At 36.7% G+C, this 23,269-nt stretch overlaps 2 protein-coding genes across 8 annotated transcripts; one reads left to right on the top strand and one right to left on the bottom strand.

The window, feature by feature from the left end:
- The first annotated feature begins 190 nt into the window (after positions 1–190).
- Vlet (Valette) lies at positions 191–1,827 on the top strand. 3 transcript variants are annotated; one of them, XM_066732772.1, is made up of 5 exons: positions 191–397; positions 495–537; positions 612–972; positions 1,041–1,422; positions 1,492–1,827. In XM_066732772.1, exons 1-4 carry the CDS (start codon positions 340–342, stop codon positions 1,239–1,241), a joined length of 663 nt encoding a protein of 220 aa, XP_066588869.1. In that variant the 5' UTR covers positions 191–339; the 3' UTR covers positions 1,242–1,422; positions 1,492–1,827. The 3 variants fall into 3 exon arrangements, with proteins under 3 accessions (XP_066588869.1, XP_066588868.1, XP_066588870.1); XM_066732771.1 differs by having other exon boundaries at positions 191–403; XM_066732773.1 differs by lacking the exon at positions 495–537 and having other exon boundaries at positions 193–403.
- On the bottom strand, positions 1,070–22,335 carry LOC136776867 (uncharacterized). 5 transcript variants are annotated; one of them, XM_066732769.1, is made up of 12 exons: positions 22,187–22,335; positions 21,855–22,089; positions 7,319–7,627; positions 7,002–7,229; positions 6,085–6,393; positions 5,693–5,992; positions 5,009–5,314; positions 4,501–4,803; positions 1,962–2,115; positions 1,733–1,905; positions 1,355–1,671; positions 1,070–1,232 (listed from the first exon to the last, which is right to left on the bottom strand). In XM_066732769.1, the coding sequence occupies exons 3-12, from the start codon at positions 7,527–7,529 to the stop codon at positions 1,203–1,205; spliced, it is 2,331 nt and encodes a 776-aa protein (XP_066588866.1). In that variant the 5' UTR covers positions 7,530–7,627; positions 21,855–22,089; positions 22,187–22,335; the 3' UTR covers positions 1,070–1,202. The 5 variants fall into 5 exon arrangements, with proteins under 5 accessions (XP_066588866.1, XP_066588864.1, XP_066588863.1 ...); XM_066732767.1 differs by lacking the exons at positions 21,855–22,089; positions 22,187–22,335 and adding exons at positions 14,264–14,596; positions 16,747–17,237; XM_066732766.1 differs by lacking the exons at positions 21,855–22,089; positions 22,187–22,335 and adding exons at positions 14,264–14,596; positions 17,018–17,237.
- Between the last annotated feature and the right edge of the window lie 934 nt (positions 22,336–23,269).

The following is a 23,269-nucleotide window of genomic DNA, read 5'->3' as shown; positions in this document are numbered from 1 at the left end:
ATAGTTCAGCTTAGCAGACAGACAGAAACGTAGCGCTCAAAAATACAACCGCTCTCAGCTCTGCAGTCAGCGTCACTGAGCAGTTGAGCAGTGTGAGCACGTCGTGCACCTGAACATTTGATTGCCAAAGCCCAAACTTATAACCAATCAGGTGCGATTATAAAGCTTAGCGCTTATGGAGCTCTGTTGTGCTTATGGATGTAACCTAATGGCGCGAGTTCAGAAATCAGAAATTGGAGTCTGGATCAGTCTGGATTAGCCTGAACTAACCTCTGAATCTTTTCAATCAAATTAGGCATTCGAAAAGCTCATTAATCATTTCTAACTTTAAAAATATTTATGAAAAAGCAATTTTTAACTGATGACACTATGTATTCGTATAATCTAAATAATAACTGTAGGGGTAATTGGTTTATTTTGATCTAAGATTAACTGACTGTTTGTGATAACTTGAAATTATTGGGCACTTATTTGTTATTATTCAATATTTCTAGTTAAAAAAGTTAAAATGACCAATTGGATAACAATTTCACCACAGTAAAACTGAATATTTTTAATCTGTGCTGATTGAACGATAAAGATGACTTTACAAATTTACTTAATCTTTTTAGGTTGCGGCAAGGTATGAATATTGCTAATCAAGTGGATATTGGCAAATTTAGGCTATTAATTAGTCATATTTGTCAAAGTTTACAATCTAGCAAAAATTTAAAAGTATTTAGTGAAGAGGAGGAAGAAAAGCTATTGTTATCTCTGGATTTAAACAAAGAGGATCTAAAGATACTTTTGGATACAATTATATTGGTTTATTCAAAAGCAGCATGTAATTTAATTAAGCCAAATGACGTGGAATCTTTCATTAAGGAGTTTAATTTGTCGGAGGAGAAAACATCTGCATTTTTTACTGCTTGGGTAGCTTATGGCAAAGGAATCATTGATAATTTGAGAAATTCTTCAATCTTTCCCATACAGGTGTGTAAAATATTTATTCTTATTATCTTCATTGAAATTAAGTTTCTAATAAGACTTATTTACTATAGGTGAAAGATATTCACTGGAATTTAAATGTAAGATCATCATCTTCTTTAATATCAAAGGATATCACACCGATTGCTTTACTCCAATTAAGTTTAGCAGGTGCAAAGCCTCCCAAATTGACAGTTGAAATGGATAAATCAGATCTCATTGAGCTGTATAATAGCTTAGAGAAGATTCAAAGTCAACTCGATTCCCTTAAATGAATGATAACTTTAATTAATAAGATGAGGCTTTGTACATAAAAACAAAAATTTACATATTTTTAACAATAATTAAAAACTTTTATTTACAATAGACATAATAATTAAATACGAACATTTTCATAAACTTTTGGTGGTGCATGACATTTAGAAGAACGTTCATACAAGTTTGGACTTCTATTTGGTAAAACATTACTAACACTGGAAATTGCTTGGCTATTGCTCTCGTCAGTAAATGTATAATTTATTTTAGAGTTTTGGGAGTATCCATCATTGCAGGAATTGGCATCCTTTTTTTTATTTGACGTTTCAAATACTGAAGGATTTTTTTTTATGAACAATTTGGTTTTACAGACTACTAGAACCACAACTATTATCATCAGTAATAAAACAACCGCTGTTAAGGCTCCTACTATCCATCCTAATTTTTCATCTAAAAAGAAAATGCAAGATCCGAATGAACATGCCTGACAAGTCTTTCATTGTTTAATTACCTGATAATGTACTCAATAAAATAACTGATGCATTTCCCAGTTCGACATCTCCATTTTCATTCTTCAGAATAAACTTACAAGTCCATTGGCCCAGATCAGTCTGTTCAGGTTTGAATATCAGTGTGCAAATTCCAGTTTTATAATCCATTTGCACAACTTGCCTAAGAAGTAATCTTTAATTATCATAAGGCAATCTGGCATTGCAGGAAATTATAATTTAAAGTTAAACCTGCTCTTTCTGGAAGAGTTGGTACTGTTTTGCTGGACATGAATATTTGGCGGATGGAGCCAATGGCACTCAACATCCGGCGTTACAGGGCCCGCCTTGCAAGCCAGAGTGACTTTCTGATGCGGTACTGCCCAAGTTGCCACTGTCACAAGCTCTAAAAATTATCTAGTAGTCAAAACACTGATCTAGAGACCATGAATACCGTTCCAATCACCAAAAAGCGTCATCTTCTTGTTCTCTGCTTATAGACAAAATGCCTGACACTTGAGAAAGCGTGCGCGGTGCACTGATTTCTACGTGCAAAAACATTTCGAGCATCCTTAACTAATTTCTAAACTCTCACAGTGCATCGTGCTATTTTCTGAATTCTACACATCGAATGAGAGTAAATATGACGATGAGATGATTTTAGAGCTTTTATTTAGACAAAGATTTATTACAATTCTAAAAAAAAAAAAAAAACACATTCACATACTTCATCCAAACATTTTTATTGTTTTCATGAGATGGCACATTCTTCGATTTTTCGACGTCTTATAGTTTTTGATGACACGGTGTGTGCTCATTTAAATATATATATATATATATATATCTTGTATTATTACGAATTTAGTATAAATTTGTCTACTTAACATTAAGATTGCTTTTGAGTACGAGTCCAAGAGCCCCTCGAGTGAGAAATATTTATTTATTGTAGTTTAAAGTATACTATAGTAAAATTCATTCTGATATTTCCTATTTTTATCACGTTCTAGATTTCTTTTTCAACTAGAGGCATACCTTAACATTTTTATTAGCATTAAAAAATACAGTGCCTCTTTACTAAACTAAATCCTAACAAAGTCATATAAATTACATTTGCTCGTCTCCTTTTAAAATATACATAAGATTTAAGACAACGATATACGTCCTGCAGCTTTTTTTTACGACGAACAGATTGTTTTAATTGAGAAATAAATATTCATCATCGATCTGCCCGATCGTTCATTCTGATCATAATTATTATTAAACGCGAATAATAAATAATAAAACATAAATGATAAGCTGATTATAAAGATATTTGCGATAAGTAGTTAAGTTCTTACGTTAACTTAGGCTATGTATAAGGGAAAAACTTGAGCGCCGACAAAGTTGAGCATATAAATTAAGATGAAAGAGGATGGACTTGATTAAAATGATACGAATGAAGCCAAAACTAATGATATTTACACAAATTATCCACAACAGCACAAAATCTTATTATACATCAAAGCAAGTTGTATTATACAAATATATATTTGTATTTATAACAAATTAATAATTATACATGGTCAAGGTGCCTATCGGCTAAATTTGTATGCTTTAAAAGACCTTCGTATCTGATAAATATCTTGTGCTGTTAAGGATGAAGATACAATAAACACTTGGCACTATGAAGATGATTTGCTTCATGAATATTTTTATAGCTAAGGAGAAGAAACATTATTTGATAAATGATCAGGCTAAGGTAAATCATATATCGGACGGCACAATGAACCAATAAATCTTGGAATTTATTGGCGGTCGCTGGTAGGAAGTGGAAAAGAGGCGCCAGCGGACAATGATAAATTAGGATGATTTAACACAGCTAATAAATGAAGATACTACGTTGCTAATGCAATTAACTTGGAACGCATTGGATATGTTAATTAAGTAGGAAGCGAAGCCTCCTGATGACTCACGAGCTTGTCGCGTAAATCACGTACTCTTCAATTGTTTACGAACAATTGATTTCTGGACAAAAGTCCAAATACTACGTACGTGTAAACATTAATTGCGTATAATTCCCTACAAATTACACGTTTGTTGCAATTACACATTTTCCATAACATAAAGAAGTAGTCACAAATGATATGTGCACAGATGTTTTTTCAATTCAATACAAAGATAAAGTCCTAGCATTTGATTGAAAAAATTATGTACGATAGCAGAAATATTCACCACTTTATCCTTGGTTAAATTACTAAATTTCGACCAGCCTATTGCTCAATTAGTGATCCATATAACTGGTGCTGTAGCATATGGTAATTAATCTAGATCTACGACAAGAGTGGACGTGTTAAAGAGAGAGAGAGAGAGAGAAATTTATAGTACATTCACAAAAAAACCTCATCTACCATAGATCTTAAAGTTCACTACAAGTCACAAATTTAATAGTATCCATAGTCAATCTCCCGAGGTGCTTTTGTACTATAAACTGTTGATAGTGATCAGCCGTTTATAAAAATATTTACAAAATTCCGGATATCTGGTTTTCTCCGACGACAATACGGGGGAAACTTTGCTGCAAGACGAGGACGACAAATCTGAAGGATTGTACAAAAAAATGGCCAGACTCTGGGATAAGAATTTCAGGATTTCTCAGGATAATTATAAGACTTTAGGATCGTTTTTACATTTGATCACTTCAACCAGTTCTTCAGCAGAAAAACTTGAGGAGGTCGTTAAATTGCTGACCATATCCCTGGACCTCGTGCAGATCTTATTAGAAATGTCGAGTCATTTCAGGACTCAATGATACCTGGTTCCAGAAGGCTAAGTTTAGCAGGCGGAGCATCCGTGTAGTTTTGCTTGCCTCGAATTCTGGCTCCACAGGTCCACAGGCCCTCTTGCTCGGCCAGTGCGTGACTCAGTCGGACGCTACAGTCCCTTCCTTCACTTCCGGCTGCTGGGAATTGTTTGACAACCACTGTCGTGTTGGAATTCACCGGCGTCAGGGACCACCGACACTGCTCCACTGTCGAGGATGTGACGCAACGTAGCAATACTGTCCCACCAGATGAGATTTGAATGTCCTGCGACAACTCGGAGAATTTTATTTCATCTGCAATACAAAGAGAATCGAGAGAAAAAAACTCGTTAGTGCCAATAATGAAGCATCTCCATAAGGATCATAAAATAGCAGTAGGAACTACAAGAGTGCCTTTAACATTTTTAAGCATACGGTTTCAAGAAGTTTTACGTAATATTATGGAGACAGAGAAAAAGGATTGGAAAAAGCGTCCTTGGGGGTAAAATTAGACAGTGACCTTGCTCGAAGACGGTGAGTTTAATGAAGGGCGAGGTTAACATGGTACTGAGCGACGTTATGGAAACTTGGCAGCTCCATTGGCCTTGATCTTCAGGGTAGACTTGTGGTAGGTGAAGCGTACAGTCCCTTCCAAGGTCACCATTGCTCGGGTAGTCCCTCACGACGATTTCTGGATCGTTACCACTCAGACTCTTGTATGACCACGTACACTTCTCCACTCTGCTGCTGGTAACACATTTCAACGTAGCTTCCGTTCCAACCGGAACTGACGTGTCAACCGGCATATCCACGAAGCTTACCTTAGCTATAACATAAAATACAATTATTGCATTTACATGTAGCAAAGAAATACTTAATAGTGAAGACTGATTTAAAAATAGATGTGAAATAAACTTAAAGATATTCGAGAAAATTGCATGGAGAAAAATTCAACGTGCAATTTATGGATTGGCACGTAAAGTATCGATTCTACAGTTTTCTTGGAAATTGATAAGGTAATCTCAATGCCAGGAAAGGAATGTAGTCTCTCAGTAGAGTGAGGTAAGATGCTGGACGTTGAATTACTGATCTGTTTTATTCATAATGTTATTATTAAAATATGCCCTTGTGCTTTAAAAGGTAAAACCCTTCATATGCTTATTAAAAAAGCAATAATTAGCTTGATGATTAAATCAGTGAGTACCTGTGGGAAGCAAACTGACAGTGGCTGGTTGGGCTTCGTGGAGTATACCATTGGTCGTTAGTCGAACTCCACAGGTCCAGAGTCCCTCTTCCTCGTACAAGATATTTTTAAATCTCACCGAGCAATCGTGATCAGAGTCTTTATTGGGTAGGAATTTTTTCACCAACAAAGGATCTTTGCTAGAGTTCGTGGCTCTCCAGGACCATTCGCACTGAACCACAGGCTTGTTCACCAGACAACGCAAGAGTACAGATTCCCCTGCTGCCACCTGGACTCCCCTTGACAACTGAACAAAATCAACTGAAATAATAAAAGCGCAGAGATTACAAGATGTGTCAATTGATAGAAATTGCTTGATATTAAAGAAGACTGAACATTATAGAGGAATTTACCATCGGATATGAGAAAACGAATAGGGGTAGACTGGGTGAAGGATGAATTGGGATTGATGCGAGCACCGCAGGTCCAGAGTCCTTCCTGTTCCGGTAGCACGTTTTTGAATTTAATGCTGCATTCCGTGCTATCGTTGCCAAAGGCGGGGAACCTTTTCACTTCGAGATTCCAAGGCTGTGACTGGTTGAGTTGGCGCCAGGACCACTGGCATTCCCTCACCGGTGATTTCGTTTGGCACATAATTTGCGCCGAGGAATCGCTCGGTACTTCCACCACGTTATCCTGCTTGGCGAACGTGATCAGCAGACCTGTAAAACGTTTTTCATTGCTACGCATTAGGTGTTTATACACTGTTAGTTATTCGCAAATTGCTCGCGTACTTATCAATTATACGAAACACCGCTCCATTGATTTATTTAGCCGTTCATCATCCAGCGGCGGCAGGTTAGTAATAAAGAATACACTGTGTGTGTGTGTGTGTGTGTATCGGTATATATGTATAAACTGGTATAATTCATATTCATCGCGAAACTCTTTATTCTCAACATTGTCGAATCCATTTGGGACCAAACTTTTTTCTACAATTTTTCACCATTTTAATATAGTTTATTTTTACAACCCACGAACGTACGTAAGAAAAATACGCAAATCTAGAATTATTCCAATTTCATAGAGTGCTGGCTCCTAACTATGTCTTTCTTTTTCTGTATTATATGTACCAAAATCGAAATCTTCAGCCGAGACGTGGCGTCAGAACTGTTTGCGTCACGAAAAATACCAAGAAAAAAGATGTTTAGTCGGGCAAAAGAAAAGCTACTGAATTGCAGCTGAGCAAACTTTCGTTAATTCGTCTAATCAATCACCCTCTTTAGCAGTTAATTCTTATCCAGGCATATTTAACACGTTGAAGATCTACCTTGATCCTCGGTTATGATGCTTAATTTGGCAGGTTCGGTGCTAGTGAAAGGATCGGCTGTGGAGCTCCTGGCTGCACAGGTCCAATATCCTGTCTGCTCATATTTCGTGCTTGAAAATCTCACGGAGCAGTCATTGCTGTTGTTCCCAAAAGCTGCAAATTGCCTAACCGGTAGAGAATGCGTGCTGGGAGTGGAGGATGCGGTTACCGTTGACACAACAACAGTCGCTATAAAAGCACCACAAATTATATTCAATTAACTCTAAATTATGATTTCTCTATAGTCACTAATCGACAATTTGATTATTATTACTAACTACTGGTGACGTTTGGACTGTCACTGATATCCGGAAGTGGAAGATGAACAGGCGGAAGTGGCTGCCAGGACCATTGGCATTCGGCCACTGGATTAGAAGTTCTGCAGGCTAAAAGCACAGAGGCCCCTAGCTCTGTCTCTGTGTGTCGTGGAACGTCCACGAATGTTACCACAACTGGTGGAACTTTTGTGCCTGGTAAAATATCGTCCATCGAGTGGCCCTCTACTTCCGGACTGACGGAAATGGCAGATGTAGTTTCCGTGTTCACCTCGTTTGTACTGTCGCTGCTATCCTCGCCCACTGGAACACCTAATAAGCAATTGCAGCTTTATTAATTCATTGTCTTGGAAATATTTCAACATCATTCTTGTATATAAAATAGTTACAAAGGTTTGCACTGTTGTTATTGTGTTGATAAAATAAATATTTATAGGCTGATCAAGTATTAAGTTAACCACTTGAAAGAAAGATAGCTCTATCTATCGAAGCACGTAGCAGTGGAGCAATAAAACTCTGGGTCGATGAGTGTGTCAATGCAAAGTTGAAGACGACCTTCCAGTGTCACCGACCACGAAGCCCCACTTGAGGACGCGGTTAACTAAATTTAAACTACCAAAAGTAAAATATGTACAAAGATATTGAAGAAATTATTGAATAGAGAAATTCCCTCCCTCGAATTTCCAATTTTCGACACTAGTTTTGATAAAATTTTATTAATGACTTCTTTAAGATTTGTCTTATATTCCATTAAATTATTCACTGAGATCAAAGCTTATAGCTCAATCAGGTGATTCGTAACACAAACGTGATGGTTTTCCTCAAGTAGTTGTATTATGTTTAGAATTTTTGGTACACAGGGAAACATGGCGGGTCCTTAAAATTTAATCCGTCCCTGGAACTATCTGCACATGGTGAAATACGCGTAACGCAAGACGATCGTCTACGTGACGTTCTTAGCTTCCTGCCGGAATGTGTCCTACATATCCGCTGCTTCAAGTTTCTTCGACACTCAGCCACATGTGGTTCGAATCATCGATTTTTATGGTCTATCCATTTAAACAGAAAAAACCAGCAGAACACCGATTTGATTAAACGAGAAATCTTATGGGTCTCGAGGATTTACATTGTTTTTTCTTTGAACAATCGACGTGAAAAAATTTCTACGAAGGATAACGCGAGAATGTTTCTTGAAACAGTGGCACGTCACGTCGCTAACAATCAGCCTTCTCCATTGTTCGACCTAGTGATTATCAGACACGAGAACATTGCATAAGTCGTTATCACGTGTGCAGGTGTTGTACATACAAACGCTGCATTAATAGTTCCAAAACTGTCAGGCCTTACAAAGAGAAGTTCAATAAACGTAAAACAGTTAGAAAATGGAGATCGTTCATTGATTTTTGTGACAATGTAAGCCAAACAGTCCGTGATATATAGTATAAATCGTATAAACTCTACATTAATTAAATCATGATATAAACCAATGTATAAGTTGCTGTTATTCTTTATGAAGATAGCACATAAGGTAAAAAGTGCAAAGGTTTTCATGAATGGTCCATGTAATAGAGTTTAGAATATCTTTCGTTGATAAGATCGCACTTAGGATCCTTTGTTGCTCGCTTGCCGACAATAAGCAAATTTTAATGTTAATCACCTAGCGGATTGTGAGCAGTCTACAAATGTTTAGAAAAAAATAACAGATGCACGGAGCGACGCATATTTTTAGCAATTTAGAAAAATGTGGTTAATGATGTTTGCAAAAATTTAATAATAGGTGTGGGGATAAGTTTATTAATAGGAATGGAAGGACCTGTTATTGTTGGTGTTGATCGAGGTTTAACGAACGCCAGAGGCAGGTGGTCCTTCGATCGAAAGTTTGGTATTTCGAGCATTCGAGAGGCTAGATGGGGGGAGGGGTGGCGTGACTAATTTCACAACAATGGAGTCCTATCTGGTGGATCATCTCTCGTCAGGATGAGGTAAGAGGAATTCCTAAGGAAAAAAAGGAGTCCTGCGTCTGTGTTCACAGGCATTTCTCATCTTGCAATGAATATACAGATACACGTATAATAAGGACGTTAACCCAAAAGGATGAGACGGAATTACAATTTACAGTGGAGGAAATAATTAAAGTTTATTGCGAGTTGTCCAGGAGTTTTCCTGACGCGTATAAAGTGGAAATTAAGGCAAGGAGGATTTTTGGGGTCGCCAAGTCTAGTTAAGTAGACCAGAAAGTTTCTTGAAAATTCGTTGGTGGAACGTATACAAGTCTCGTTATTCTAAATACTTCGCGTGTCAATTTTTAGAAATGGCCAATCAAACATTGGAGAGAAAATGATGAAAGCATTGACTTGTATATAGAGACGTGTCGAAAGCTGAATGAGTGAACAATTTTCCTCCTACGGAGTTATTTGTGGAATGTTCGGCGCCAAAAATTCGAAAGTTCCCGCGATTCCGGCAGATTCATCGATTAAGTATCAGGTATATCGGTTAGAAAAAAAGGGGTCTAGGCTTATTTGAATATCTCGCAGGAATGTTACATGCATTCCACACAGTGCCGGAAAGTGAATCCTGAAATTTCATGGTGGTCTATGCTAATTATACTAGATGTTTTTCTGTCTATAGGTGGCATCGACTCTGCGGCCTTGAGGGACTTGAAAAAAACAGGGGTAGCCCGGAAATTTACGCGGATGAAGTTTCGTGGTTCTATTGTACTTGTTGAGAATTTAAATTCTTCTACCCAGAGCGGGCCACGTACTATATACGAGTACTTTTCTTACGTGGGAGGAAGCTAAAATTCAGAGAAGAGAGAATCGTTATTACATGTGTGAAGGGAGAGAGGAGACAGATTTGGGTTAACTATATTTTTGGTACCGAGCACAGGTTTAAAAATTCGAGGAGGAAAAGTGATTATATATAGTATGTTTATATATTATCCTTGTGTTGAATTTTCTTTACAACGTTTTGGTTCCATTCGATTGAGCATTCGAATCGATTAGGGAAACGATGGAAATCACAAGTGCAGAGTAAACTTTCCATTTGGCCTTTTCAATAATCTCGTGCATTATTGTTAAAAGTGTAGTGCGTCCTACACGACGATTAACATAAAAATGATTGCGTCGAGTCCTGTGAACGAAGGATGCACATTCTTTCGTATCCTTGACACCGTATGGAATCTCGCGCCAGGTACACTTGCACTTTGCCGTTTACGGATCTCAAGGCGTGTCATATATAGAGTACGACTCGTATAAATCCAAGCTACAAAATTTTTACGCAATGATTTAAAAGACAGACAAAACATTCAAATATATAAATATTGTAATGATTCTTAATATTAGAAGGAAAATCTTGTAGTTGAATAAAAGATAAGATATTTGACTACTTATATTCCAACTGGATATATATGCAGCCCGTAGAATTTCAACGTCGTCTTTTTAACGATTAGTCATTGTTTGCAGGCAATTAAAGCGTCATTAATAGATTAACGGGGATGACTAATAAGCGCGAATCTCACGGCGAATGCATCGATAAGTTTTGCAGTGAATCATGGTGTACGGTTGGAAGCCGTTGAGTGGCACGAATTGTTTATTTCTCTGGTTGGTATGAATCCAAGTAAAAGCATGCTCTTCTTAAACTTCATCATTACCACAGATGCAGTCAGCGGTCGAGAGCTATTTATCGATAATTCCTGTCATATCATGGAATTATTTAGTGCAATATTTCCATCAGAGTCATTCTGAGCTGTTTCAATACAGCTCGGACCAGAGTCAAATTAATAATATAAATTTTGCAACGATATTCGTAATAAAGTAACGTGTACAGAAATGATTTGTTTATTAAAAGGAAACGACGATAAGACCTAGTCTCGATTTTGCTGGGACAATGGCGCGTGGGGAGGTTGATGAATTGTACGAGGAAAAAAAAAGTAGGAGGGGGAGAGATAATGAAAGAAGAAAGAAGAATAAGAGGGAGCATTAAGAAAAAAAGAAAAAAAGAGAGAGGGGGGGGGGGTTACGGATCGGTTTGAAAAGAGAGGCATGCGAGGAATTCAAGGAATGCAATCGATACAGGGAGGAAAATAATAATGACGTACGAGGAATCGATCATCGCAGGCCGATAATCTCGAGTAACTCATCATCATCCTGGGATTCGGCGAGTTGGATTTTTGTCCGTTGTTTTTCCATGCCTTCTCGTAGGGCACGCACGCAGCCAATGGCGAACTCAACGGAGAATGGCGAATGGCGTTCCGAAAGAACTGGTTCTTCGCAGGAGGGTGGTTAAACTCTCCATGCAATGCGTGCATTTAGTGAAACATCGCGCTGGAATGCAAACACGTGAGGAAGGGTAGGTACCTGACCGGCTCGAAAACCCAATGAAATAACCGGCCTTCGTATATCCCGAACCTCATTTCACCTGCATTCACGAAATTGTCAATTCATTATTAATCGCTCTTATTTCACAATTTCAATCCAAACCACTCGTTTCGTCGTACGATTTTCTCCATGTAGGGGAGGTTATCCCAATTTCGACCACTCAAGCACTTTATGGAATATATAGAGAGTACGAATAATTTAAATATAAAAAGAATAGGGATCATCGAATATTCTACCCGAAACTGAAAAATACACAAATATTTATTTATCCATAGAAACCTACAAAGTTATATATCAATGATTTGGAAATGATGCATGAGTGAATATTGTTCTTTTTTTTGTTGCAAAAACTAGATAATGCTTGACGAAATAATTGAAGCACCGAATTACTCTATTTCTGCATCATGCATTTAAACTGTTTAAAATACAAATATCTTATACCGAAGAAGTTATTGCTGGTCTAATTAATTAAAGCTTAACGATAAAAATTTGGCTATCCTCCCCTATACATATATTGTGAGCGTTTTCGTTAATACGTAGAAAAAATCTTTACCATTGCCCTTTCTTTGAAAAACGAATTCTAAAATAAAAAACTTAATTTATCTCTCAATTAAAAAATATAAATATTTTATATTCACACATTTCTTTCACTTGCTGTTCATAAATAAGTACAAGAATTCCCCCTATAGGTGGTGACGTCTCTCAAGATCATAAAAAAAAAAAAAAATTAATTGCAATAGTTTTTCGTTGAACCCCCCTGAAGACGTTCGTGCGAGTGTTCTTCAAAAGTCACTCGCGTCTCGCTCCAATTCCGTTCGCGTGAGATCGACATGATTTCGCTTTGTTGCCCGGCGGACGTAGCGAAAATCGTCACGGGATTTCTTATTCTAACGACACGCGGAACGAAAGTAAATCCCCCGCGGCCCACGATCGGCCAAGTGTGTTTGCGTGACCGCGTGCAGACACTTGTTAATGAAACGCTCGATGGACTTGCATTAACCACGAATCGGTATCGCCAATTTTCACCCAGGTTGCGACGTATAGAAAAGCCTCAAGCAGAAAAAGCCGGAAGAGAGGATTAATATAAGACGGGAAAGAAATTAGAGAAAACTGAGAAAATAATAGTTTACTTCTCGGATCTGTAGCATAGAAGATGAAAAACATGATAGGAAAGGCGAGTTTGATATCAGAAATTTAGATGAAAATAAAATTTTGCCATTTTTTTATTTACTTGTTAAATTTCATAGCTTGAGCTTCTTTGAAGAGATATTGATCGACGAGGGAAACACGCATACATAGAACGTTTCTAATAAATAGCGTCAATTTATAAAATCCTGTAAACAGAAGTGGAAAGAGAAAAGAGATTCCGAAAGCTAGATTGAAATCGCTCAGCGTTTTCACTTCACTTCACCAGCCAAATTGTCGAGCCAAGTGTGTGTGTGTGTGTGTGTGTGTGTGATCCTGGTAAGAAACTTGGAACTTTCCAAGAATCATATTGTTTATTATTTATAATAATGCGATAGCTTGGACAAAATTGACGATGTAAAAAATCTAAATTTCATACGCTGAAAATGTCCAGGCAACGTTGGCCACGTAAAGGTTTATAATAACATAGATTTTTATCCGAATCGTTCTCCAATCATGTCAACAAAAATTACTTACGTAATTAATTACCGACTTGCAGTCTTCACTTACCAATTCAATTATGTAACGTGATATGCAAGCTCTGATCGATTTAATTGTTAAGAATACGAGAATTGAAAGAAATTGAATGTTTTAATAGTTGCTATAAATTTTAACAATCAATAAACCTCAAGCAACTTAATTACTTTGACAATAAAAAAGATATTCAAAAGAAAATACGTTGTTTTCTTTCCATTGTATTTCTTATTTTTTCCGAGTTGTTTATTTTGATCTAAAGCCGCGTAACGCAAGAATTGCGTCAGTAAATCGAAAGCCCATTCAACTTTTTGAGAGACTTTTGGCTACACGTGTTGCGTGTTTGGGTGTGAAAAAGAGAAATAATTTATACACAGGAAGTAGAAGCATCATTCTGCGTTTAGCGAGATAATATTGTTACAAGACGTTCGATAAAAACGAAATTGACGAACGTCAGTCTCGACATAATCTATATTTCCGTGAGAAACGAATTATCTTCCGTGGTTTGCATCAAAGCATAAAGTCTTAGTTTGTAAATTATACTCGTATCCCCCCTATGTTATATTTAGGCATTTGATAGTTACGCTTCGAATTCGGGAGTAGATAATCAATTCTAACGTAGTTATTGATATGCCGTATTGTTATTTTCCAAAGACGAAGGTCTTGACCTTGACAAGGGCCGCGTAACAATTCTAAATGACTTTACCGAGCTTGCATTCCGAATGACCGGTTTATAAAACGAGACCGCTTGGAATTGATTTAACTAGATATAAACCTGGTCCTTGTACCACGCTCAAAAATGGTGCGATTAAAAGAGATAAATAAGCGTGGCGTTTTGTGCTGAATGCAAACACCGAATTGAACGAGAAGGAAAAGCACGTTTAAATATAACAGTCATTATTATTGGACTTACCGTTGCAGGATACGGCTAGGAGGCAGACGAGAAGGATGCAGGCCGCCATTTTGGAGAACACGGTAAACGTCATCCGTACATTTATTAATTCTCAGGTTGGAACAATGGTATTAAGGCAGCAAAGTCTGTAGGATTGCCCAAGTACGCCGATGTGCACGTGTACTGCTGTCCAGACTGATGTCGCGTGCGATTTGTACTCGAGTCTCGATGACGCATGAAATCCCCCTCCCCCCTCCCTACGTCTTTACTGCGTGACCGAGCAAACGGCTACAAAGGTCTCTGGCAGTAGCCAGTCCCTACGATACCCCAAGCTGCTTCCTGCTGCACAGGATCCTTAATGCAAAAATTCACATTTTATTACACTCTACACTTTTCTCTCATTCTGATTTTTTTTCTTCAAATTCGTCATTCATACATATACAAAGCATTTAGGCGACACGGTACCAAAAAGGTTGACAAAACTGCTTTTTCTACTGAATTACCGTGTTTAACACTTTCAGTCATGCGTGTGTGTTAAGTGAAAAGAAGTGACAAAAAATATGGTATTATAAGAATATTTAAGTCGTTGTGATAAAAAATTGGACATCAATTTACTGCATTTATTGTTTAAGTTATTTGGACTAAATTAAACTAATTATTGGAAAATAAAAAATGTTACTTTTAAAAGCCAAATATTTCTCAGGAACATTGAGAGGATCGTCTCTATAATTCTTTTATAAACGAATACGAAATCTGTAATATTAGAATGTTATTACTACGAGTTTTTCAATAAATATAAAAACCACGCGAACAAATGACGAAAATACAAGGAAGGGTAAAGAAAGAAAGAGACAAAGTAAATCATAGAATAAAATTGACAAAAAGAAAAAATGAATCCCGTTGTGTCTGAAAGGGTTAACATGGAAAATCATCAAAAAGATCGCTGCTATCTTTGTGCTATATTTACAATTTTTTGTCTTGCTTAACAAAATTTGCCAAAGCTACAAATCGTAACTAGAGTGTCGCAAGTATGATTTTTCCGAGGTATAAGTAGTAAACACGATACTTTCCACAACATTGGATCATTGAGTGATTATATTTTGTCACCGAATGAATCACTGAACGCTTAAGCGCGAACGCTTGGTTTTCTTAAGTGCTACCTGCGCGTGAGATAGGCCGTGGGCAGAAAGTATTTGGGGCGCCACCGGCATGGTATATCTTCCGTTATCGATACGTTTGCGACACCAATACACACAAACATGCATCGATGTAACCCAGCTCAAACATATACCATTTGCAATTTGTCAGTTCAACTGAGTTTTATCGTCGCGAACCAATAAAAGTATGCTTTTTGTATTACGAGAAATTGCCGATTATCAATGGTCAATTCGAATTATTACAACGTCTTCCTGAATGTTCTTCTGGCACGAATCCTATATAACAAATAATGTAAAATCAATGCGTCATAGTCCGAAACAATTACTTTTAACATTCATGCAAATCAATCTGACAAGATCATTGAGTGTTCAAGAATCAATAAACGCATTGACTACCGATGATACTCCCACACCCTCTCACTCTTTCACTTGGCGGGAGAGAATTCTTTCCATTTGTCATATACACAAGGTTAGATACTTAAAACGCTCTAATCACGCACGTAAGAAAACGTTTATGTGAATTTATCAAAGTAACCATCCAAGATATCAAAATTTTTCTTCACAACTTTTTGAATGCAAATAGCAGGAAGCTTCGAAAGGACCTGATGTAACAATTTCATAACTTTTATAATCACAGAGTTACTGTCTCTTTTTGCATCTAAGTTCTGGAGCGTTTAAAGTGTTCGGCAGACCCTGTATATCTTACGTGTTACACGAACAATACAATATTCTCTTTATATTCTAATAAATATCTTGCTTAATAGATATATTGATTGAATCAGCTGTTTGACTACACGGTGCCTAATTGAATTTTACATAACTCAAATTTAACCAAGCAAACAGGAAAATATCTTTGTGAACTAAATACATGTAATATATATAATAGCATGGTTTATCGCTGTTGTTTGTGATATTCGATGGATTAAAAATATAGGTTAGCTCAAAGTTCCCCTTGAACTTTGCCAAAGAACTGCATTTCCACGTTGGGAGAGAGATTGACTAGAAAATTTATAGACTTGGAATAGAAATTGCGTGACTAGAGTGAAATGTCCATTTGGTTTCTGCAGATCTAACGTGACACATCCTGAATTATTTACGAATTAATCTTGCACCTGCTGTGTATTACATAGGAATATAATTAAACATTTTCTCTGAAAAACTTTCGCAGCGTAAAACGTTCATTTCATGTGTAAGAAAAATGAACTATGGTTTCGATGATCCACTGGCGAAATTTCGTGACGGATTTGCATCGATCACGAAAGGATCATAAATCACGTCTAACGGACTCTCGTGGAGCGAACCATTAGAAACCAGAGCACCAGCTTGCACTACCCCTTCACTTCTTACCGGTACCAGGATGTGATCGAGTGGTCACTTCAGCACTATTCACGGTTGCTTTAAAAATTGTAATTTAACACTTTTCAACAACAACCTCGACACTACAGGCTTTCAAAACTCGAATAAATCCTTGGATTGAATTTGAGAAACGATCAAGAAATCCTAGCACTGTTATAGAATCGATCGAATAAAATCGAAATCGTCGAAGACGCGATTCTTGAAGCACTCGGAAAACAACGAGGGAGACGTATCCGAGAATTATTGCAAAGTTTATGATTACCTGAAAAGACGTGTTATTATTATTAATTGCAAGATAGTCGAGTTTCTTTCAAAGGAAAAAGATGTCGTGTTTGTCTGCGCGCGCGTACAGTGCGTCAACTAGAAGCAACTATAGTCGTCGACAGAAGCAGAGAGTGGAGTCTGCACTCTGCACTAGTCTGCAGAAGAGAGTGTGTTTGGAGACCCCGACGACGTTGGATGATGGCGCGTTGCCGGTTGCCGGCGTCGGTAGCGGCGAACTGGAAGTGAAGGTGGGGACCGCAGAGCCGCAAAGTCGTAACGGGGCCCCCTACTCGAGCACTGAAAGCGCGCGTGCCTCGCAAACAATAAGACTAACCCCCACCATCACCACTCCGCTTTACCGATAAGAAACCTCCCTCGCTTTCTTTCTTTTTTTTTTATTAATAAACTTAAGCAAATCAGCCAAGTTTCTAGTATTTTCATTCGTCTTTATAGAGACAAGTACCGAAATCGCGTGTCTTGCAAATAATAAGACTTACTCCCACCATCCACACTCCAATTTACCGATTAGAAACCTCCACCCTGATTTTCTTCTTTCTTATCAATAAACTCTATATTTTTCATTTGTCTGACTTGAACCGTTTCTTTAACCTCGCTAGCTGAGAAAATCTGCTAAATCCTTTATAGCATGTGCAATGGTCTTTATAATCGAGTACTGAAAGTGCCTGTCTCGCACACACAATAAGACTAACTTCCCTCCTTCACCGCTATTCAATTAATTTTACCTTCAAGAAACCTCACTCAATTTTCTTCATTCTTTAATTAATAAGTCTAATCTCCTTCGCTTGGCTTATTGTAATTATTTGGTTTCTTTCGTCTCTCTCTTCTCTCCTTCTCTTGCTGCTTAGAAAAATCTGCTCAATCCTCTATAGAAAACGATTATATCCTATTTACATTCTCCTATGATAAATTTCTTTGCTATTTTTTAACATGTTATTTTTTACACGTGTAACATTTGTGTGGCCACAGTCTCCCCTATTGAGGTATGTACCTCGCAAACAATAAACCACTCCCATTTCATGATAAGAAGCCTCCTTCGATTTTTTTTATCATTAAACTTAATGTTATCAGTTGACTGGTGCCATTTTATTTCTCGCTAATAGGCCTGCCATTCATACTCCTAGATGCATAAGATATATTGAAATAAAGGATAATGTTAAGAATAGTATGATATAACAACATGTAAGTTATTAAATATTTAATAATATTAATAAAACATAAATTTTCTTATAGCAAAATGAGGATAGCACTTGAGACAAAAAGGACAGGAGGGCAAGCCTATATATGTTATAGAAAATCGGTCAAATTCTTATGTATAATACTAAAAGCATTTACATTATGGCAATAACTCGGACACCGGTACAGAGTACCTCGTGGTACCGCGTGGGGTTAGCCCATATAATTATACGGAAGGCTCGATCGATATTCGCTCGACTCATCATTGTTATTGGATATACTAGTGTGTAAAACGTTCACTGGATTCTTAAAAAATACCTCGCTTGTCGATTAATTAATAAAAGCACGATGCACGATTAGTAATTTTTCTACGGTTATCCCTGAGAACAATATATATTCGCCCCACGATAATAATTCATAATATGTCTCGATGTGATTTAACAACCGTTGTATTTCTTTTTTTATTTTCTTGTTTTACGATTTTTGTTAATTATAGAATCCGCCAGTTAAAGCACCCCAGAGCATAGTGGCAAGAAGGCGTGTGTTTCCAAAATTATAAGAGGTACAGTGATTTTCTACATAACCTTTTCGAAATGTCTTATTACGGAAATTGCATTATGCGTATTTTCTTAGCATTCGACCCTGAACTATCCTCTCTAGCGGTAGTACAATCTATTCTAGTACTTCCTACTCGCTTTACTTTCAAATCTATCGATAAAGGGCGTCTATGTCATTTGAATAACGACGAGTTACTTGCTTTACAACAAAAATGCTTAATCTATGGTAAAAAGTTTCGAAAAGATCTTAATAAAAAATTTAACATCTCTTTTAGTTATGGGTATTTATGGTATTTTACATCTATACTTTGGCACGTTTTCAGTGACGGACTTTGTATACAAGGATGATTGTTAAAAAATAAAAAATTTCATCAAAACCTTATACAACATTAGTATATATATTTTATGAAAAAATAGATGGGTTAAAATTTCAAGATAAAATGTTCGAAAAAATACGTTCGTCATTGTGATGAAATTGCGCTTTCCAAGAATTTGTTAAATTTTTGAAAGATAGTTCGTCAAATATTCCAGTATTGTGAAAGGATATATAAAGCCTTTTGTTCCGGTACGGTGTGTGTATGTGCGAATTAAATTGTACATAAAGGATCCTATATATTTTTTTAATTGAACGCATATTTGCTAAAAAATATTTATAGTAAAATTATTCGTTGCTTAAGGTCAAATACTTTTTCTTCATTTTTAAGACATTTAATTTAAAAATTATTATTGTACCATACGACAGCGCGAGTATTGAGGAGTGCGTCATAGGTGAATACTGAATGAACTAACTTCGAAAAAGAGAGTTTATCATATCTCGCAAAATACAATCCAATAGTAATGATATACGCATCATTTTTATTTCTTCGTCCTGAATTTTTAACGCGTTTAATTTTTTATCGAATATTAGAGTGTATTATACAGTTCCAACGAAAAATTAATTTTTAACGACAACCCTGATATATATATATACATATATTGAAGAATTAACATAATCTTTCGGGTTCGTGTGACTCATAGGCACACCGTGACTAATTCCGTTATTTCCATTGAGTAACTTGGACATTTGAGAAAGGAAATTTTGCTCGCAGCTGTTATATATACTTGATAGAGAAAGAGCGGACTGTGTAGTATACAGAGGAAATAAAGATTATGTGTGTGTTCTTTTACGAAGAGACAAGCAAGAAGGTTTTTTCACCAAAGAAATAATCCGTCGGGCCAGGCTGAAAAAGCGATAAGAAAGTACTTGCACCGCTGTAATCATGGTGTATTTGCACACTGGATGACCTTGGAAAGATATACGTACAAGCTGGAAGCCTTGAACTTGTACGACGTGGAATCTCGAGCGAACCTCGCAAAGTTTCAAGAGGCCATAACCTTAAAATCTGCCAAAAGTTATCACCCTCCCCCCTCTTTTGCAGTAAATAAATATCATAGGTTTAGGTTTATTCAAGGATAACGCGCCAGACGAGAAAATTCATTAGTCCCAATATATTGACTAGGGTCAGTGTCACGATTGATCAAACACCGTACATCCAATGGCTAAAATCTTCAAAAGAATAGTCACGCAACTATATATATATATACAATAGGGTTTTTAAAAATGCAATATTGTATATCCTGAATTTTACATTAATCAAAAGTATATAAGTAAACCGTGCGAAAATTTTTTTTTAGCATGACAAGATAAGATCGGTTATTCTCTCGCGTTGAAGTTATTGTCAATAATACAAATTTCATACAAACATATATAAGATACGATCTGTTATTCATATCCGGCTTGTATGTTCTTCCTGTGTTTTTATTTCGTCCTAATCATTTGGTAATAAAATCTGTTGGCTTGAAAAAATCTTCGAGAGAGAAATCTTGACGATGGAGAGCGATGTGATTTTCTGTGTTTTAATTATTTGGTTGGCGCCATGCATCCATCCGGGTGGAAAATTTGCGTCAATTTTAATTGAGGCAGCAAATTGCGGCGCCAATCTTCTCATCTTATCCCAATCGAAGAATCTGTTTCAAAAATTACGTGTGTCACACACGACGATCAAAATAAATAGTTAATAAAGGAATTTACAAATAATCCAATTATTTTCTTATTATATTATATTATTTCTTTATCGTTATTATTGCTTTTCGAGGAAGTATTTCTGTGACAATGACGAAAGATTCTTAGAACTGCAAGCAAGCGCGTATCGAACAATAGCTATTCTCCATTATTTGAAAATTCTATCATATATTTGAAGAATAACAAAGAGTTTAAAAAAACTCTCGTAAAATGGCTCTACCGAATTAATTTTTATCATGTGCATAATGTTATCTTATGGAGCAATATCTTAATTGACATTAATAACTAACGATTTTACGGACGGTTTTTAGACAAAAGTTGGAGAGCTGGCGCGGTTTTTGTGCGATAACCGGAAACAAAGTTTAGCAAAGGTAAATAGTTCAAGTACGCTTTGCTTAAGTTGAATTTCGTGATAAATGATTGACAGCTTGATAGACATCGTTTATGCTGGAATAGGTTACGGCAAGGTTACTGTAATTGCCGTGTAGAATAATCCTACTGAAAAGTCGAAGATGCAGACCTATGCATAAACTCGAAGGTAGCTCGACCATCTGCCAATTACGCGTATGTACCAGCGAAAGGTGGCATTAAGACGATGCTTAATTGAACCTTCAATGCGACCGTTCGTTAATGTGTGATTTTCTTCTGATCCACCTTGCCACAAACATGCTCAAAGTTGCATAAGTATCCAGGAAGTGCACTTGATTGTTGCTTAATAATTGACTCCTTATAACTCACCCCCCTAACGTTATATTATTTTTTTTAAGCATATAAAAAATCTGATCGAATAACCGAAACAAATCTAGCTAGTCAATTTTTGTGTGCGTCATACCGTTTCTTTGTCAGTTTTTTTTAAGTTATTTCTTCATTTAGTTATCTGTATAGTAGCGTTGTAAAGGTGTGATCATTTTCCTACAGATGTCAGCATTTACAACGTTTATACAGGTATCTACCGGTAGGTATTGTGCATGTCATCCTTCAGTTATTACAAAAGTTTCCAGGCTTTTACGCATGGTACTTACCGATTCGGCAAAATTCCACCGGTGATCCATTTCTATAAGATGCGATGGTGACAGCGATGGCATTAGAGATAATGACCTTGAAAAAATTCACTCGCGAAAAACTTAATTCAAAGTAGTACTACGCGACGCGAATGTTTTAAGCGCACTATGCGCACCACGAGAACGGACTTTTTAAATTTCACATCGCGGCGCGGATGCTCGAACGCGCACTTTCACCTCAGAGTGTGGTCGCCTACTGTAAACAAAGAAAACATACAATTTTATTCATTTAAATCCTATTTCATTAATTTTTTGAGTTTATTCAGCTTTAAAATAAAATCATTGAAACTTACAGGCTATGAGAGTCCTTGGGACTGTGTCGTTGACCGCTGCAGCACCCAAACATTGCACAGACACAACACACACGCGCTGCGCACTGAGACAATATTTACGAGTTTTAAGCTTAGATGACATTTTACGTATTTAAAAGTTTTCATTTTCAACACAAGCTGCATTCCATTGTTATATTGTATTATAAGGTATAGTTTAATTATTAATTAAGAAGAAGTTCGAATTCCGGTCAAATTATTTTTATATAATAATGAAATTACACGCGTGTGTGTTGAAAATAAAGTATTAAATTATTTTTAATCGCGAATGTTTAAATAATTGGCAGTGATTGCGAGAAAACACGACGCGCGATTCACTGACAATCCGCACATGGAACTTCGAAAATTGAACTGTAACCTGCGGCAAACAGTAGGACCATCCGGAACGGGAACCGGGCATTCAATAGCTTCCTGTGTAATCGCAGTGCGCCAATCAGGTGCGATTGCTTAGTAAAATGCTTAATGAACAGTCCTGTTCTGAATGGTCCTAATGCTGGAACAGTGTTGGAATTGAAATGGTGATTGTTGATAGGCTATCTGCATTCTTGGCTAGCAATAGTATATATTCGCTAGAGTGAAGCTAAAGTGGAGGGGAAAAGAGGTTGTGACCGCCATCTTGATTGTAGACAGATATAGTAGCACATAAATGACATATATGGTATTACGTGTTATATTTACTTACAATAAAGATGGCGGCCAACCTCTTTTCCCCTACCACTTTGACTTCATTCTTCTGGCCTGAAATTACGCTCCTTCCAGGTACTTCGTACCTCCATGGCTACATTCTTCGAATCACGTATATGCCCGCTTAAATAGGCCCTTAAAATTTATTTTATAATACATATAGAGAAACATATGTACATCAAATATTATTGATACAAGGACAGTGATCAGCTGCGCCAATTTGGAGGAACTCCTGTTTCTCTCTGTTTTACCGTTAAAACAAGAAAGTGGCTAAAATAATTTTAATAAAAATCTTTTCTTGAAAGCTAATTAAGCCTAAATTATAAATTATGTCATTTATAGCATAAGAATCTTTTATTATTA

The sequence above is a fragment of the Prorops nasuta genome, unplaced genomic scaffold, assembly GCF_024137725.1.
Source record: "Prorops nasuta isolate Cenicafe-Biocafe unplaced genomic scaffold, Cenicafe_Pnas_1.2 PNAS00010, whole genome shotgun sequence".
NCBI lineage: Eukaryota > Metazoa > Arthropoda > Insecta > Hymenoptera > Bethylidae > Prorops > Prorops nasuta.
This window is presented reverse-complemented; position numbering and strand designations above follow the sequence as displayed.

What these genes read in the sequence shown, in the direction of transcription:
- LOC136776867 (XM_066732767.1), bottom strand. Translation starts at nt 14,336, where the DNA reads ATGACGTTTACCGTGTTCTCCAAAATGGCGGCCTGCATCCTTCTCGTC. An exon ending in TGTCAGTTTGCTTCCCACAG is followed by an intron (nt 5,315 to 5,692) that starts GTACTCACTGAT and finishes TTTATGTTATAG; the next exon opens with CTAAGGTAAGCTTCGTGGAT. An exon ending in AACTCTTCCAGAAAGAGCAG is followed by an intron (nt 1,906 to 1,961) that starts GTTTAACTTTAA and finishes TGATAATTAAAG; the next exon opens with ATTACTTCTTAGGCAAGTTG.
- Vlet (XM_066732771.1), top strand. Translation starts at nt 340, where the DNA reads ATGAAAAAGCAATTTTTAACTGATGACACTATGTATTCGTATAATCTA. An exon ending in TCTAAATAATAACTGTAGGG is followed by an intron (nt 404 to 494) that starts GTAATTGGTTTA and finishes CAATATTTCTAG; the next exon opens with TTAAAAAAGTTAAAATGACC. An exon ending in TGGATAACAATTTCACCACA is followed by an intron (nt 538 to 611) that starts GTAAAACTGAAT and finishes TAATCTTTTTAG; the next exon opens with GTTGCGGCAAGGTATGAATA.